The 16,548-nt window shown below is 39.0% G+C and overlaps 3 protein-coding genes across 3 annotated transcripts in view; 1 reads left to right on the plus strand and 2 right to left on the minus strand.

The window, feature by feature from the left end:
* Window positions 1-3,239, minus strand: part of LOC111338912 (uncharacterized) — a 10,128-nt gene extending 6,889 nt beyond the window's left edge. The window contains exons 1-4 of the mRNA XM_088749002.1: window positions 2,827-3,239; window positions 1,868-2,188; window positions 834-1,151; window positions 212-481 (exon numbers count right to left, since the gene is read on the minus strand). Coding sequence (XP_088605128.1) covers window positions 212-481; window positions 834-1,151; window positions 1,868-2,188; window positions 2,827-3,082 — 1,165 coding nt within the window. The 5' untranslated portion in view covers window positions 3,083-3,239. The remainder of the gene's footprint in view (window positions 1-211; window positions 482-833; window positions 1,152-1,867; window positions 2,189-2,826) is intronic.
* Window positions 3,240-3,730: 491 nt separating this feature from the next.
* On the plus strand, window positions 3,731-9,217 carry LOC148737188 (uncharacterized). The gene is made up of 3 exons (XM_088749069.1): window positions 3,731-5,209; window positions 6,178-6,477; window positions 7,908-9,217. The coding sequence occupies exons 1-3, from the start codon at window positions 5,104-5,106 to the stop codon at window positions 8,276-8,278; spliced, it is 777 nt and encodes a 258-aa protein (XP_088605195.1). The 5' UTR covers window positions 3,731-5,103; the 3' UTR covers window positions 8,279-9,217.
* LOC111338921 (uncharacterized) lies at window positions 8,644-15,415 on the minus strand. The gene is made up of 7 exons (XM_088749014.1): window positions 14,921-15,415; window positions 13,539-13,748; window positions 12,368-12,634; window positions 11,751-11,951; window positions 10,892-11,062; window positions 9,861-10,112; window positions 8,644-9,130 (listed from the first exon to the last, which is right to left on the minus strand). The coding sequence occupies exons 1-7, from the start codon at window positions 15,192-15,194 to the stop codon at window positions 8,886-8,888; spliced, it is 1,620 nt and encodes a 539-aa protein (XP_088605140.1). The 5' UTR covers window positions 15,195-15,415; the 3' UTR covers window positions 8,644-8,885.
* Window positions 15,416-16,548: the final 1,133 nt, after the last annotated feature.

Raw genomic sequence — 16,548 nt, forward strand, 5'->3', positions numbered from 1 at the left:
CAGCGAGGTCCGTACTGTCAAGACCTCGGGCCGATATTTTCCCAGTGCGGCCCTCGCGCTTGGTTAATAAGATATATGACTTGCACTTGGTGAAAGGAGATTACTTTGAAGATCGTCTACACGGCTTAAAACTAGTGCGAAGTATTTTAGAGCAAAGGAGGATAACTGAAGTACAATAGCTAAAGCGTTTATCTTGATAGCCTGTACTTACCTTTAAGATAGTTTAGGGTTGTCAAAACACTAACAGATCCCAGCTTGTTTGTAGCTTTGCATTGATAATCACCGTCGTCTTGAAGGGTAAAACTGGTGATCATAAGAGTGCCGTTTGTCACAGATGATCGTCCTTGTGGCAATGGAGAAAATGCCTTCGACCATTGAATTGCCGGGGGAGGAAAACCAAACGCTTGACAGGAAACAGAGGCTACTGTGTTTGCTTTAATTCGCATAAATCGATCCGGGATCTTGGTAAAATGCGGGGGCACTAAATAATAAAGATGATTGGGAAAGGAATCATGGTTTTTAGTCTGAGACTTTTAGTACCTACATCAGTTAAGGATGCTTAATGTAAAAATTTTTTTGGTTTGAATGGTGTTGCTTTGTTTTTGTTTTGTTTTGTTTTGTTTTTGTTTCCAGCGATATTAAACTAAGCACGAGTTAATTAGTCCTCAAGACGTTTTCTACCAAGGTTTGGCTTTGATACTTTGCTTTAAGCATGAAATCAAAAAATTGCACAGGAATGCAATGTTACAATGTTGTATCTTGAAAACAATAGCGTTACATTATTTTAGAGGCTTGCTAGATGAATAAAGAATAAATAAAAGCGACCATCTCACCTTCCACAAAAAGCCGTACAGCTTTCTCAACCTGTCCCAAAATGTTTTTAGCTGTGCAAACATAATTTCCTGAGTCATTGAAGGTGGCTTTGCTGATATGTAACAAATAATTTGAACTGTCCGAATTTGCTAATCTTGCACCATTTATTCTACTCCAGGAAACTTTGGGCTTTGGATTGCCATCTGCCGAGCAGTAAAACTTAGCAGACTGGTTCCGAATGACAGTGAGTAAAGCTGGCGATACAGTTACTGTTGGTGTAGATATGGACTGTCCCGGTTCACCTTTTGGTCCCGGATGCCCTGGAATTCCTGCACTGCCTAACATAGTTCAAGAAAGAATGGAAAGATTTCAAAACCTCTCTTTTTAGCCAAAACTGCGTTAAGAAAAATAAATAATTGAAGAAAAAACAAACAGTAGAGGTATTAAAGTGCAATAGCAGCAACAACGACGACTACAAAAACAGATAGCAGCTTTTAGCTTTTAGTTTTTCTCTTTTTCTTTTTTTTCCCTTTTTTTTAACGTGTAAAAAAATAATAACAATAATTAAAAAGCAAACAAGAGCTTGGGGTGGGTCCCAGTTTACTCTGTAGAAATAATGTCGGAATTTATTTGCATTAAGTAAATCGCAGAAAATACATCATATTAATATTAATTATTTTTTAATTTCTTTAATCTCTTTAATTTCTAAAAGAAATTTCTAAAAGAAATTAAGCCAAGCTTGTACAAACAGTCAGACTCAATCCGCGCAAAGCTATTTTTATAATAATTTACGGTACCTTCGTATAATTTATAGTTTTACTTTCGTCAACTCTCATATTAATTTATTCGTATTGTCTCCTTTGTAATTTTATCACTTCCATTTTACGCCTAGCGTTTACAAATTTCCATATTTTATCGCCTTTATCATTCCTACGTCTTTAATTTAGTACATATATGTAAAAAAGTCCTTTTCATCAGCTTGAAAATGACCTCAGCGAGGTCGAAACGTCGTTCAAAATTATTATCACTAATTTTTATAATATTAATTATATACCTTTTTCCCCTTTGACCCCGTCAGGCCCAATATCTCCCTTGATGCCTTGCTTTCCCGGTTCTCCTGGAGGTCCCATAACTCCTTGTGTTCCCTTTTTTCCCTTAATTCCTTTAGGCCCTCTCTTTCCGGGAAGTCCACGAACGCCTGATGGTCCAGGAGGGCCTGCCACACAAACCCTGTCTGGACTGTGACAAATATATCCTTTCACAATCGATCGCATATATCTCTTGATAGCCTCTCCCAGGTCACGGTAGGCAATAGATTCATTGCCGTTGACTGTATCCACGCTGCGACGGACGACATGAATTTTGTCTCGGATCGCTGAAATTAACAAACTAGAACTATTGACTTATGTTTCAAATATATTTTGGCTGCATTCCAGATTGACATATTTTTTAATAATTTTCGAGAGTGGTTAGATTTCAAGTATTAACCGATTGTAGCAGACGATATAATCTGGATCAGGCCATTGTAAAAATCGCCGGAATACATTTTTAAGCCATGTGTACTCGAGCCCAGATACTCCTGGATAGAGAAAAAGGCATTGATAGTTGACATCGAGCCCCCTTAATGAACGTATTAATATATTGTATAAATCTTAGTATCGTTCTAATACAATTTCTGCAGTCTGGTTGGGTTCCTTATTCGTTACTTATTTACTTAGATAACGAGGGAAGCTGCTAGCCTAATACTGTGTGGCTTTAGACTGAATGAAATAAATACATGAGCCTGTCAAGTTTTGAACGAACACATAATTGATAACAAAGCAATTAGATTAGTCGCCCATGAATTAACCATATGACAGAATTCTCGAGCTCGAAATCTCATCGCTCTACTATTTATTATTCAGAGAAGAAACACAGATACCGTATACTATTTAGAAAAGAACACATACACAAGAAAAATAAGAGGGGATAAAAACTTAAAAAAAAAATCAGAGCAAGTTCTCGATCACGTACCATTTGAGATGTCTGGGTTTTCGTTCCCGCGGGAAAAGGCTGTGCTTTCTTTCAGAACGTCTCGGATTTGCTGAATTTGCAGCGAGAGTTTCGAGTCCATTGCCCTTGAATCCCGAGCAACAATCTCAATTCTCGCAAATAGAGCAAAAACCAACACAATTGCAATAACAGAGAACGTAGAGGAGCACTTGTGAAGTACTTCACTACGGTCTCTCTTTCTAGTGATCATGTTAATTTCTCGTATGCTGTTGTCCATGGCGAATGGAGAAACAGCGTCGAAAGGGCGAATTTGTGAACCAGTCAGCTGAAGCACTTTGGGAGCTCCTTGAATGTTTCTCAAGCAAGATTGAAAAAGATCTGTACTATCTCCATTTGAAAACTTTCTACTGTAGCTTGTTTACATCATATGTGACCTCAGTTACTTGACCCGCGCTTACGTCAAAGCACACGAAGCATTTCCGCGGCAGCCAGCGGTATGTTATTGTAAAATAAAACAGAACTGTGCAAATCAATTTAGGAGCACAGGATTTCTGCTTGCTACTTAATCTTTGAGGTCATGAAGCATCAATATTACTGGCTCGATTGCCATGTTCTGTAGCCGTTTCTATAGCTATGAATCACTATTTTGCTTGATTTTGAATAAAAATCATAATTCTGCGTCAGACAGACGTGGCTTCCCTACCCCCTTCTTTGGCGATGATTTTTGCTTATTGTTTGACGTCATGAGAGAAACATCCTGTGAACGTGTCTGCTGAAGCGATTGGGTTGTTTCATACATCAGTAACAACGTCCGCCCAAGCTATAGCTTACGACCCCCCAGCTGACCTAAGAACATTAATAATAGTAGCGTTTCAATGTATCATTCAACACTTGTAAGCACCGGATGCGAAGCGGTTTTGGTCGAGTTATAGTTCTTTTTGCGAGACCCGGTCGAACCAACGATACTAATGGAAAAACTAGACGGGGATGTATTGCCGCCGAACTGTACCAAAAGTGTACCCAAAATAGTCGGTTAGTGAACTCCTTTTAAACTCCCTGCAACGAGGCCCACGAAGAGAATTAATTGAATGTGTAATCAAACTTAGCTTCACAGGAAATGATGAAGGGGAATATATATCAACTTAACTTTTTACAAGCGAACAAGATTATCAACAACCCTTTCCGTCAATATTTAGCCATTTAGCGCTGGGTCGATCTGATCTGGCCTATATAGAGCGATGGAACTGAAACATTTTCCAATTTTTGGCAAGCAAACCCTAACCCTAACCCCATCTCATTCTTGGTGCGTTATTTTCGCTGGCTACAATACTTGAACGAAAAGACAATTTCTCGTTCAAGCCGTGTGTTCTCTAAATTGCTGTCAGTATAACAGGACTGAGGCCAAGAGTCACACATCTAAACTAAGGGGGTGCTCAAATTGGTTTTCCTCGAAATAAAAAGGGTCAGAGGGACGAGGAAAATTCTGCTAACACGCGCCCAACTAGACGAGCGGACTAAGATATTTTTTTTCTTGTAGACATTTTTCTAGACATATTTTGCATATCTTGACAACTTCATGGTTAAAAATACGCAATGTTTCTTTAGCCATCATTTGGAAGCCTCTGAGGCACGGCCTCTGGTCCTTTTTGAAGTTTTTATGGACCTCGATTTCGTCTCGGTCCATAAAAACGCAGGAAAAAAAAAAAAAAAAAAAAAAAAAAAAAAAAAAAAAGGGAAAAAATAAAAAAGCTCGGGGGTAATATCCAGCAATGTTGACCTCAATAACAATAACGCATATTTTCAGTACATTGGAAGATAAATTTTAAATAGTAAACTTCTTCTTTGGAATCTTAAAACGCAGTAGGAATAGCTTAATTCATAATATGAATTCATAATATGAATTGAATAAAGCTTGAAAAGCCAAGCTTGATTGCTTCAGCTAGGTGTTGCAAAAGCACAATTGAATTAGGATTCGATGATCTCTTAAGCTAAGGTGTTCATGAATCCATTTCACTACGTTGTACGGTAGTTCTTTGCATAGATATCTCATGTACCCGCGTTTTTTCCCCACCCTTGACACAATGAACAACCTGCAAACTTTCAAAGCCATTTTCTCCAAAGAAACAGTTTACGGGTGTAGTTTGTAGACAAGATTTCATTTGAATTTGGCACCGACTCCTCAAAATTTGGCCGATGTCGCAATTTTCGCCACATCTAAAGACATTTGAAAACGTTGTCAGGATTATTGATGCTTTCGTTTAAAATCTTCTAATTCAAGTGTGAACATTGAAGCTTAAAATGCGACGTGAACTTTGGTCCATTCTAATCGTTTATCTTCGATTGATGTCAAGTAGCAGGTCAAATTTTATTTCCGTTTCGCAACATGGTTCTCGCGCACTCATCGGTAAGCTAAAAATTTTATTTTCGTACTGTTTTAATAATCAACAGTTCAGAAAAAGGCAAAACAATTTTTGTTGAACTATCATTAATGTCCGTCGAGGTGTTTAAATAATTTATAAATTCGCGCTATAACCGTGGCTTTGTTGCGTTTAAAGTGTACTTCCATGAAAAGAGTATTATATGTTCTTTGTTTTTGTTACTTAAATGTATAGAGGAATTTGGCTCAATGCGATCACTGTATTCGAGTCTATTAACAGACAAAGCACAAAACTGCCTCATGGGCCACCATTAGGCTTTGAGATTTTGTAGAGGTTTAATTTCCATCCGATTTATAATCTTAAAGAGTGACAAAAAGTGAGGATATAGAAAATAAGAAATTCTTCTTTTTATATAGGAGGGGACAGGCGCCAAAGTTTTGTTACTCAGAACAATTCTAGTATTGTTTGGGCACGCTGTTCGAGATGTTCCCGATTCGTGAATTGATTAGTTCGGTAATTCTAACTTTATTTATCGACATTAGTTTGGGTCTGCGTCGTAGCAGTTTTACGATTGAGCATGGTGGTCTTGAGGTTGAAAAAACAAAGCAAAACAAAAAAAGCAAAACATGACAAAAACTAACAACAAAATAAATAGAAAAAAACAGAGAAGCAAATTTAACTTACTTTCTAAAAGAAATAAAGACTGATAGTTTCGAAAGAAACTGTTTGAGGCTGCGTCGGTGGAAGTAACGAAATAATTTGGATATATCAACAAAGTTGAAATGGTAAATTGGCCACCGTAACGATTACAAAAGCTGACGTTTCGATCGTTAGCCCTTCGCTCCGACGAAGGGCTAACGCTCGAAACGTCATCTTTTGTAATCGTTACGGTGGCCAATTTACCATTTCAACTTTGTTGATATATCCAAATTATTTCTAAAAGAAACATTGCTGTAATTTTTGTTGCTATTTATGGAGACATTTGTATCCTCAGCAAAGTCTTACGGTACCCCCTTAAAACTGACCTGCGAAGATCATCTGGCGAAAAAAATCATTTTAAGGGATATCTCCCTCTTCAAGATGAAGCGAACAGTCGAAGCAAATCATATGTTTCCCGGAATTTCTGCCCAGTCTCAGGCCGAATGCCGGCGTAGTTTCCGTCCGATGAATTGGACGGAAGCTGCAGAATGCGAATTGAGTTTTGTTGGAAGAAAGATCCCTTCTGACGTCATGATAGTCGCAGTTTATCAATGCATGACAGCTAGTGACACGCGGAAGCAACTGGTTCATACAAGTAAGTTATATGTGATTCGGATGTGCCTAGGGCGTCATCTAATTATAAGTTCTTTCTTACAGGATATTCACCGAATCGAAATATGGCGTCCAATTTCAATTACCATTGTTTTCGACTTACTAGCCTCGTCTTGACGTAGAAACTCAAAAGGATTTTCACATGTGAGAGAGAGGCTAGTCAGTCCAGAACAATGGCAATTCAAATCGGACGCCATATTTCGATTCGGTGTATAGTTCCATGAAAAGTGTCCTACGTGGTGCGGAAAGGGGGGGGGGAGAGAACAGGGGGGTAAGTGATGAGACAGTGTAGCTAAGTCACCAGCTATTAGTTAAAATTAACTGGCGAGATTGGTTCAGACTTATAGGCAAGTACACTTTTACATCTATAGTAGCCATCATACCCGTATATTCTATTTTTTTCTTTAGCTCTCTCAAAAACGTCCTTATTATTATTATTATTATTATTATTATTATTATTATTATAATAATTATTATTGTTATCATCATTATCATTATTTTTTTTATTTTGAAGTCGGCCAGTTAGTTCTGAACATAGAATGTTCTCATAAGCGCTTCGTGGAGGAGAGTCTCATTTGATGCTATGTGGAGAATACACTAGAGTTCCTTGATATACCAGAAACTCATCTTTGTGTATACTTCCGAGAAATGCCATCTAGTAGAACTTTTGGTGTGGATTTGAAAAGTGAGGATGACGAGGGAGGGATGATGCACAATATTAAATGAATCAAACTGTCTGTTCAGCTTCTGCTGGTTTCTTAATGAAGTCAGACAAAGAAAATATCCTTGCTTGCTTATTGACTGCGTGGGCTGGCCATTTCGAGTATTTTCTGTATTAGGAAACCATCATGATGTCCTATTATATTTAGGGACAAGTCATTACGTATCACCTAGGTAAGGGGAAGGGGGTGACTTTGGGGGGAGGGGGACTTTGGGGGACAGGGTTCACTTTGGGGGGACGGGGGTGACTTTGGGGTGAGGGGGGTGACTTTAGGGGGAGAGGGTGACTTTGGGGGAGGGGGTGACTTTGGGTGGAGGGGGTGACTTTGGGTTGAGGGGGGTGACTTTGGGGGAAGGAGTGACTTTGGTGGAAGGGTGGTGACTTTGGGTGGAGGGGGTGATTTGGGGGGCGAATGATCACATAGTTTTTAGGGAGAACGGAAGGGGGACCAGTCATCCCCGACAGAGTATTAATGGGGGACTCTAGATAATTGACTGTCATGAACTGCCAATGAGAGAGCGGATCAAACATTCAGAGCCTTATGGGGAGCAAGGTAATCAGGTAAATTATACCATGACATGGCAAAAATCCTTCCCCTTTATCCCCGTAGGCGATGGATGAATAGATGAGGACTGGTTACTTGGTTTCTAGAAAAAGGTTTGTGTCACCCATATTTTGTATACCAATTTCAGGAGCTTCCGAATCAGGAGATGTGGTCTTAAGATGCGGAATTAACGACATGATTGACATTCTGGAAATCAAAATGAACGACACTGATTTGCAAGAACAGGAAACGGAAAGGATAAAGCAACAGTGCGCAACTAAAGCTTTTGAAAATGATCGAGCACCTCAACAGAGCATCGGGCAGCCGGTCTTCTGTCCTGTTTTAAGACAGGGAAGAGATGGGAAACTGAAAGTGAGATATCAGTGTCTGCCAGTTCCAACAAGGGTCTTGGATCCTGTTTTGAGAAACAAATTGAACAGTACAGGATCTGTAGTAAGAAGGCATGTTGGACAATTCAGAAGGCCGAACAAGCGTAAGAAACTTGCACCGAAAAATTAGACAAAAATGTCTCTAAGCATCGTGGGAACTGGTTAGTCCCCATAATCAAACGTTTTTAAAAGAGAGAAGAAGACCCTTCAGATATTTCACATTTCCGCAATCTGTCCAGTTTTCTACTGGTGAGCGAGTGTTGTTTCTATTCTGCGACAATTTTAATTTCTTACAACACGGTGGTCAAAATCGGAATCGAACAAAGAGCATCTAGACCTCAAAGAGAAAATATGTCTGGTCCGGAAAAAGCAATTCATTTGGGTCTCTAGCATTGGGGAACTAATAAGACGTTTGTGATTGTTTTGAACCTGCATGCATTTCTTTCCAATGTACGATTTAGGCAATTTTCAGCGAAGTTTACCATAACTCAGCTGTTATGTGGGTAAGATATGAAGACTACTTGCATTTATTTCGTTTTCGTGGAACCCTTGAATCACTTCATTGTTCATTTAAAACAAAGTTAAAGTTAAAATTTCAAAATGATTAGAAACTATCTTTCTCTTGGGACTATCCTAATGTAAAAAGAATCGTCTGTCATTTCTAAGCGATCAAAAAAGAAAAAAAAGCTCGACTGCTTTCATTTGAAAATTCTAACGTAAAAAATCCCATTATGGAACTATCTGACGTTGAGAAGTTTGATGATGACGTAACCAGCGCCGTTGTTAGAGCCAGCCTGGTTGGACTGCTCTTTACCACTGTTATACGATCCACCACCTCCCCCACAGGAGTTAGATCGGCTACCACTAGCACCCCCAGAGTAGCCACCACCACCACCACCCCCACCACCGGCTCCGTTTGGTCCGCCACCGCCACCGAATCCACCTTCCACTTCATTTTGATTGGATCGGCCTCCGACACCACCTGTAAAATAATTGACGTGTGTCATTTATCCATAGAACCATTTCGTTTAAGCTTTACTCGATGATAATTAAAAATATTTACAAAGCGTGAGGAGTTTTTTTTTTTAGAATTTCAGGAAAATTCTAGCACAAAGATTTCTCGTTTTAATGAAAAAATTGAGAAGAATCTATTAGGAGGATATCATATCGAGGCTCTTCAGATGTTTTAATATGTCTCTATTCTCGATTAGTTCCCTCCAGGGACCTGTAAATTATCTTTATTTTAGAATATAAAGTCCCTTATGTATAGCACCTCGTCGGAAAAGAAGGACAAGAGCGCACGCGACAATCTCTAACGCCAATCTAGGTATCCGGTGATCAAGGAATCTTGATAGGTCAAAAACAGAAGACCCTGCCACTCATTTATATGTCATTGAATAAGAATAGCCTCTATTGAGTTATCTTCGTTCTTCACAATAGAGGCTATTCTTATTCAATGACATGTAAATGAGTGGCAGGGTATTCTGCAGTTACTCCCAAATAAGTATAAAAATAAATTAAACCCGCCTTGCTTAGTCATTACAGTGACGTTCTAAAAACTTTCGCAATAAATCCCGAGGTCAGGGAACCGTGACCGCGTGACCGTGACCATAATCCCTTTTGGAGATGTCGTGTACCCTTTTACGCTTTGTTCCCGACAAGCGGCCATATCAATCTGTAAAATGACTTACAAGGGTTAGTTCGTTGATTACCTTTATAAAATGATTTCCCTCCTTCACCACCTGTCCCTTTAGCGCCTCCGAAATTTTGGTTTGAGCGTCCGTTAGTCTCAAATCCACCACCACCTCCCCCAGAGTAATTATTGTCGCCTTCTTCAGCTCCCTTGCCTCCAGTGCCTCCCTGGAATTGTGAACCACCATATCCTGCGTTTCCATCGCTGGTGCCTGACCCGTGACACCGCGGGCTCTCACCCTTCATTTTATCGACACCACCACCTCCACCGGCTGGAAAGAAAATAAGAAATGTTGACCAAAATAATATCTGCATGACGCATTTTCATCGATGTTTTAATTGTGGTTGAAATACTTATCATGTTTGAGCGCTTTTACCTAATGTGTCACAAAAAACAATGCTCATTGAACAAAATCGTATACAAGCTTGTGCAAGTTTTCTTCAGAGTCAAAGGGGTCTCCGGAAAGTATGTTTTTTTATTTTTCAAAAAGCTGTTACAGACTTTACGCTAGATAATTCAATCTGATGTCTTTCTTGATAGTCCATATATATTCGCTTTGAAAAGAGAGATTTTAAACAATGTCACTTTCCGATAAGCGACAATCTGATCCTGCCGCGGAAACTATTTCAACAAAGTTTGCGTTGTTTCAGATAGGATACCGTTTCACAAGGACTTCGAGATCCGGTGTGGCGGAGTTGTAGGTTGTAACAGAAAGCATAACGCACATAGGTTTGTCTCGATGAGAGGTTTACTTCGAACAGAAACTGGTTAGGAAGCGGCTATGCGAATATCCATCGCTTGGCACTGACACGGAGATGAACAGTCGTTTTAGTACGTGCTCAAACATTGGAATAATTTAACATAAAAAGATGATTTAAATCCTGTTATTCCTGTAACGATGACAGCATTTTTGGGCCGCAAATTCCGCGCGAGTGGCTCGGAGGTGAATAGCAAAAGATATTCGGAATTTGAGTGGGTAATCAAAGGGGGCCTCTAACCCTATCCATTTTGTTAGTATATATTAATGAAAATTAATGCTTAGTCACTCACCGATTAAAAGTGCTGTGTTGTCATCATTGACCACAAAACTTCCTCCTCCTCCCCCTGCTCCTCCGGAAACAGAGTTAACTCCTCCCTCCTGACCGACAAGGATCTTAAGAACATCCCCTCGTTTCAGATGAAAATTGCCCTTTACGCGAGCTCCCTTTCCACGCTTGCTTGCTGTTGGATTGACAAAAAACATAGTCAAGCAAACTCAAAAATGCAAAGTTTGGCATACTAAAGCTTAATTAAGTTTACATTCTAAATTCAACGCACACATTTGATTTCTAAAGGAAGTTAAGATTTTCTTCTTTTATCGGTGGAGTGGGACATGAATTAAAAATAAAGAATTAGGTCTCATAATAAGAGAAACGCGGTTGATTTTGATCGCAGTAATGAAATAAGGGAAGATGTCTTTTAGAATCAGTCGTCATTTATCGCCTAGGAGCAGGGTGGAGTTCGGGTGACTTTTTTCTTTTCTGAGACGGGGGGGGGGGGGGTTTATATGATTTTTAGAGGAAATGGAGGGGGTATAACCAGTCGCTAAAAGAGTATGAAAAAGGAGGCTATGGAATCTTGAATACAGAGCCTTACGGGAGGAAACAGATAAACGTTATTGTGATACAGCCAAAATCCTACGAATCCTAGGCGATATATTGATAATGACCGCTCCCATTGTTGTATAGTTACCGAAACGAGCATTTTTCAATTGTAAATAGCCCGTAGTTGCAATTCAGGATCTAATGAAAACCTTGTGACGAGAGAACAAACCTCGCACAAACTACACCAAACTCTGAACTAGTGAATTACCAATACGATCGCCATATTGCTGTGTGATATATCACAGTGACCGCTCCTATTGACTTACATGAAGTGAACTTGTCATTTCCACCAGCAGCTCCAGCAGCTTCAATTGTGTACATTCCAGTGGCTGGGATCTTCCACATTTGGATTCCCTTGTTAACAGTCACTTGACCCTCGTGATCTTGACCCTGGTAATAGGTTCCTACTGATGTGGGACCCAGGCGGCCTGTGGCTCCGAGTGTTGTGAACTTTGCCATAGAAAATACTGTGAAAAGAAGTCCAAAGTCTAAGAGCTGATATCAGCCGATGTTCATTGAGCAGTAAACGCCTAGCGTAGTTCAGGGGTTTTGAGGAAAAGCTATGGGATTTTACTGTTTAGTTTCCGGAAGTAGAAGTATCACCGTACCGATGGCTTTGAAAAGGATATGAACTAAACTAGATGAGTGTAGTGCACATATTTGTGCGAGGAAATTGTCTGCCGTTCTTATGTCAAATTTTACGAATAACTCAATAGATCATCTCGATATGCTTGACGAAGCTCTGTAAGGTCATTATGCCATGGAGCAAACCATTTTTTGCCTTCAATAGAAAAACAAAGAAATCAGGGCTTTACAACCTCGGCAAGTTACTCTCTCCCCGTGAGCTCTCTTAAGGAGACTGGGTAAGATTTCGCATACTCACCATTATATCTCTTGCTCACGCTGTGCTCAGGGTTAAAAATAATCCACTGAGTGACAAAATTTCTGAAGTACTTCTCACAAGAAGCCTCCACGTACATCAGTGAAGGCATTCGATCCGGTTTGTCCTCCTCTGATGCGATGTGAACCGAGCCGACAAAGACTGGGTACGGGAATTCGTACGCAATCCACTGCATGCCTGGAGGAGCAGCACCGTTGGAAATCCAAAGGCTTTCGGGGTTGTTGTCGAATGCCATACTGGGAGCATATCCTGTAGAAGGAACAGTAATGCTAGATTAAAGAGACGGTTATTATTTCCGTTTAATTCAAACGCTAGAAGAAAGATAAAATTTTAAACTCGGAGTGAAAAATGTAAGGATCCCAACACACTGAGTGAAACAACATGTAAATTATACCATTCTCAAGAGAATATGAAGTGTTCATATTCTCTTGACTATTACACAATACTATAGGACGAAACCCGGCAGTTTAAACTTCCTTTTTGGAAATAAAGTAGATAAGAAATTCAGAGAAAAAGCCAGAAAAAAAAAAGAAGAAAAAGAAAAAAACCCGACGACAACAACAACAACAAAAAAACAAAAACAAAAAATAAACGTCCGATACAATTTCCCCTAAAAGACTAACTAGAGTATTCAGGAATTGTCCTTAAAAGCAAAGAATTTTAAACACAAAGAAACAACATGCAAATTATACCATTCTCAAGAGAATATAAAGTGTTCATATTCTCTTGACTATTACACAATACTATAGGACGAAACCCGGCAGTTTTAACTTCCTTTTTGGAAAAAAAGTAGATAAAAAATTCAGAGAAAAAGCCAGAAAAACAAAAGAAAAAAAAAAACCCGACGACAACAACAACAACAAAAAAACAAAACAAAAAAAGCGTCCGATACAGTTTCCCCTTAAAAGACTAACTAGAGTATTCAGGAATTGTCCTTAGAAGCAAGGAATTTGAAACACAAAGATCCACTTCTCTCTTCATTTAACCCCTTCCTTCCCTATTCAGTTGCTAAATATTTTTTGGTATTTTTTTCTGACTTTTCCTGAAATTATGTCAACAAACACGCTCTACATCAACACATCTGTATTCTCCGAAAGATCACAATAAATTACAGACATTTACCACAGCTTTAAATGAGGTCTACTCCACTCACCAGGTCCAAAGTAGCTGCTGGCATAACCTCTCTTAGGCTCAGCGTTAAGCGCTTTAGTGGAAGTTGGGGTGTCATAAAACTTGATGCCCGATACAACCCATAAGAAAGGAACATCCGCTGCATTACGTATTCTCCAGTAAGGGTAGCTGCCGTTCGTGTAGGGACACTTATCAGGACAGAAGCCAGACTCTGAGTCACATTCATGCTTGCCTGTTGAGAAGAAGATAAAAGGTAAAGTTTACTCGAGCCAAGTAGATAAACCCAGGCGGAGCTTATTTCATCCTCGGCGGTTTTATTAGCATTCGAAGCGACTAGGAGTATCACCACTTACTTTTAGTACAACTTAACGCGGAAAAAATGGAGAAATAAATAAATAAATGGTCTTCAGACATAAGATTCCTAGATATATTGCAAACTAGAATATCGGTCCTAACGAAGCTGTACCCGTGAAATTTTCGATTATTTGCAAAAGGAAAAAAAATTAAGTCAAGAGAAAAATATTTCTTAAAAAAACCTCAGAGACTGCCTAAACCCTTAAAAAGTGGCTTAAATCAAGCAATGTTCATGCCGATGTGCTTCAAATTTTTAGCGTCATCCAGGACAAAAGACAACTAGCTAGTTTTAGAGGGAAGGTGATAAACAATCATATGAATAATGAATCGAATAGTTCGGTCGACTTTGTCCAGAGGATAATTTCTCCTGACGCGTTTTTACCAGTCTGTAGTGCAAACTAGTAAATTAGCAGTGAAATTTTCGAATGAAAATAATATAGCCCTTACCACAAAATTGCTCTATAAAGAATTCGTGAAAATAAAACCTAAGTTTGTTAAAAAACATTTTCTGAGAGAGTCATTTCAGTACTTAACGCAAACTGAGTTTGATAAATATTTCGGCTCGTAACATTGTCATTTTAGTCATCGAACGTGGACGATTACAATTCAGCAGTAGGCATATTTGGAGACAAAAAACTTAAATTAATAATAGAAATAATATTAAAGGGAATTGGATGTTGGAGTATAGTTAGAGTTGAACTTCTTACGAACCTGATTAAAACGTTTTTTGGACCCAGTTTCAAGAAGTGTTTTCAAACCAGGCATCCATCCCCGCCAGCTAATGGAAGAGAGCTGACCTCGATCTTCACAGCATTTACCTCTAAAAAAGGTGTTAATAACAGCCGTTTACCGGCGTTTTATCGTCGCCAGTAAGACCTTTTCATCGCTTTCTGTTCAGCCTGCGAGTGGGCCTTCATATTTAGGTCTCGGCACAGCTGGCTGTTATCTACGCGCTGTAGCCGCTTATGGAAAAAGTTATTGAAAAGCCTACCTTTAAATTTGTTTGAAATGATACCAATTAACAATATAATGGGTTTATGCAGAAATTACCTTCGTTGTGTTGCTTGCAGATAGCCACTCTCTTATCTCTGTATTTCTTATCTGTGTGCCATTCCCAACTGAGACAATATCCTGGTTTGAATGGTCTGTTCCACGGAGGGATTACGAAATGCGCGTAAACGTTAGGGTCTTTTTCAAAGCCAAATTGGCTTCCTTTGTGGAATTGGACTTTGGCATTGCTCTCAGAACCACCAAGACCCAAAAACCCATTACTAAGACCTAAGAAAGAACTTAGAATAAGCGCCAGAGAGGTTCGTCTGTCCATGATGGCTAAACTGGATCAGTAAACGGAGTGGTTCGTCATCGGAAATGATGTGGTATTTTCCCCGCGTTTCATGCCACGCTGGAAGAATCAAAATCCTTCTGTGATAGGCTGAATTTTGCAAACGTGTAAGATTACTGACACTGGTTTTGAATTTTAAAGCGATTGTACCTTATTTCTGCTTTTTAACAGTGCTCTGTTGGCACATTTCTTACACGAAGTTTTAGTCGCTTGGGAACGACTTTGAGCCCGCTGTATTAAGATGACCGCATCACAACTCGTGCAGCAAACGCCGAATGTAATGAGCGACGAGGATAAATCAAATGTACTAAAGTTTACTCTCTGACTTAGGTTACAAAGAGTATTTATTTTTACTTGATCAAATTAATCAACTAAAAATAAAATGATTGCTGTTGACTTGAAAAATTCGGAAGATGTGATTTGTAGAGTTTTTATTACCGTTCGAGGCCGACTTCTTTCCTTGAAAGATAATCGTCAGCTAAGACCAAATTCAAAGAATTCCAATCGAAAGCTATAGAAAATTATTTGGGAATTTGTCTACCGATTACTCACGGGCGATAAAATTTCTAGGCAAATTTTCTCTGTTCTTTTACTGCACGCGTGATAAGTCGCTTAGTTTTTTTAGTTAAACAAGTTTTTGTTCAACAAAAGTTGTTCTTAAAAGATAATCGTCAGCTAAGACCAAATTCAAAGAAGTCCAGTCGAAAGCTATAGAAAATTATTTGGGAATTCGTCTACCGATTACTCACGGCCGATAAAATTTCTAGCTAAAATTTCTCTGTTCCTTTACTGCACGCGTGATAAGTCGCTTAATTTTTTTAGTTAAACAAGTTTTTGTTCAACAAAATTTGTTCTTATACGAAGAGATTAGATAACTTTCAACATTTCTTATGCTCAGAACGTTTCGCGTAAAGAACTCTGCGGACGCTGATTCTACTAAAACTTGGAATTTGCAATTTATTTGATGGGACTCTTCAGTTAAAAAAAGGCCGATTTTTGTTTTGGTTCACTTGACATAAACCGCACAAAGCGATTGTGTGACACACGTGTTGAAAGTATGCAAAATTTTGGAAGTGCGGAGGATTAAAAATTCTTTTGTAGTGAGACAAGCTCTGCCCTTAATTATGTTTCTAAGGGCGATTACTACGTAGTGTAACATATATCTAAGAATAATTTGAGAATGATTTCAAAGAGCTATTTTTACCAGGTTATGCGAGGAGAGAAGGCATCGCCAGTTTTTAGAACAGCAAGCGACACTAAAAGCGAGGTCACATAGACCAGATATAAAATCGAAATTTTCGATTAGCAAATTTCAGCTCTACGAAAGAAATGTAAT

Source organism: Stylophora pistillata, chromosome 2 (assembly GCF_964205215.1).
Source record: "Stylophora pistillata chromosome 2, jaStyPist1.2, whole genome shotgun sequence".
NCBI lineage: Eukaryota > Metazoa > Cnidaria > Anthozoa > Scleractinia > Pocilloporidae > Stylophora > Stylophora pistillata.

What these genes read in the sequence shown, in the direction of transcription:
- LOC148737188 (XM_088749069.1), top strand. Translation starts at nt 5,104, where the DNA reads ATGCGACGTGAACTTTGGTCCATTCTAATCGTTTATCTTCGATTGATG. An exon ending in TGGTTCTCGCGCACTCATCG is followed by an intron (nt 5,210 to 6,177) that starts GTAAGCTAAAAA and finishes TTGTATCCTCAG; the next exon opens with CAAAGTCTTACGGTACCCCC. An exon ending in GAAGCAACTGGTTCATACAA is followed by an intron (nt 6,478 to 7,907) that starts GTAAGTTATATG and finishes TACCAATTTCAG; the next exon opens with GAGCTTCCGAATCAGGAGAT.
- LOC111338921 (XM_088749014.1), bottom strand. Translation starts at nt 15,194, where the DNA reads ATGGACAGACGAACCTCTCTGGCGCTTATTCTAAGTTCTTTCTTAGGT. An exon ending in CTGCAAGCAACACAACGAAG is followed by an intron (nt 13,749 to 14,920) that starts GTAATTTCTGCA and finishes TCTTCTCAACAG; the next exon opens with GCAAGCATGAATGTGACTCA. An exon ending in CAACACAGCACTTTTAATCG is followed by an intron (nt 10,113 to 10,891) that starts GTGAGTGACTAA and finishes TTTTCTTTCCAG; the next exon opens with CCGGTGGAGGTGGTGGTGTC.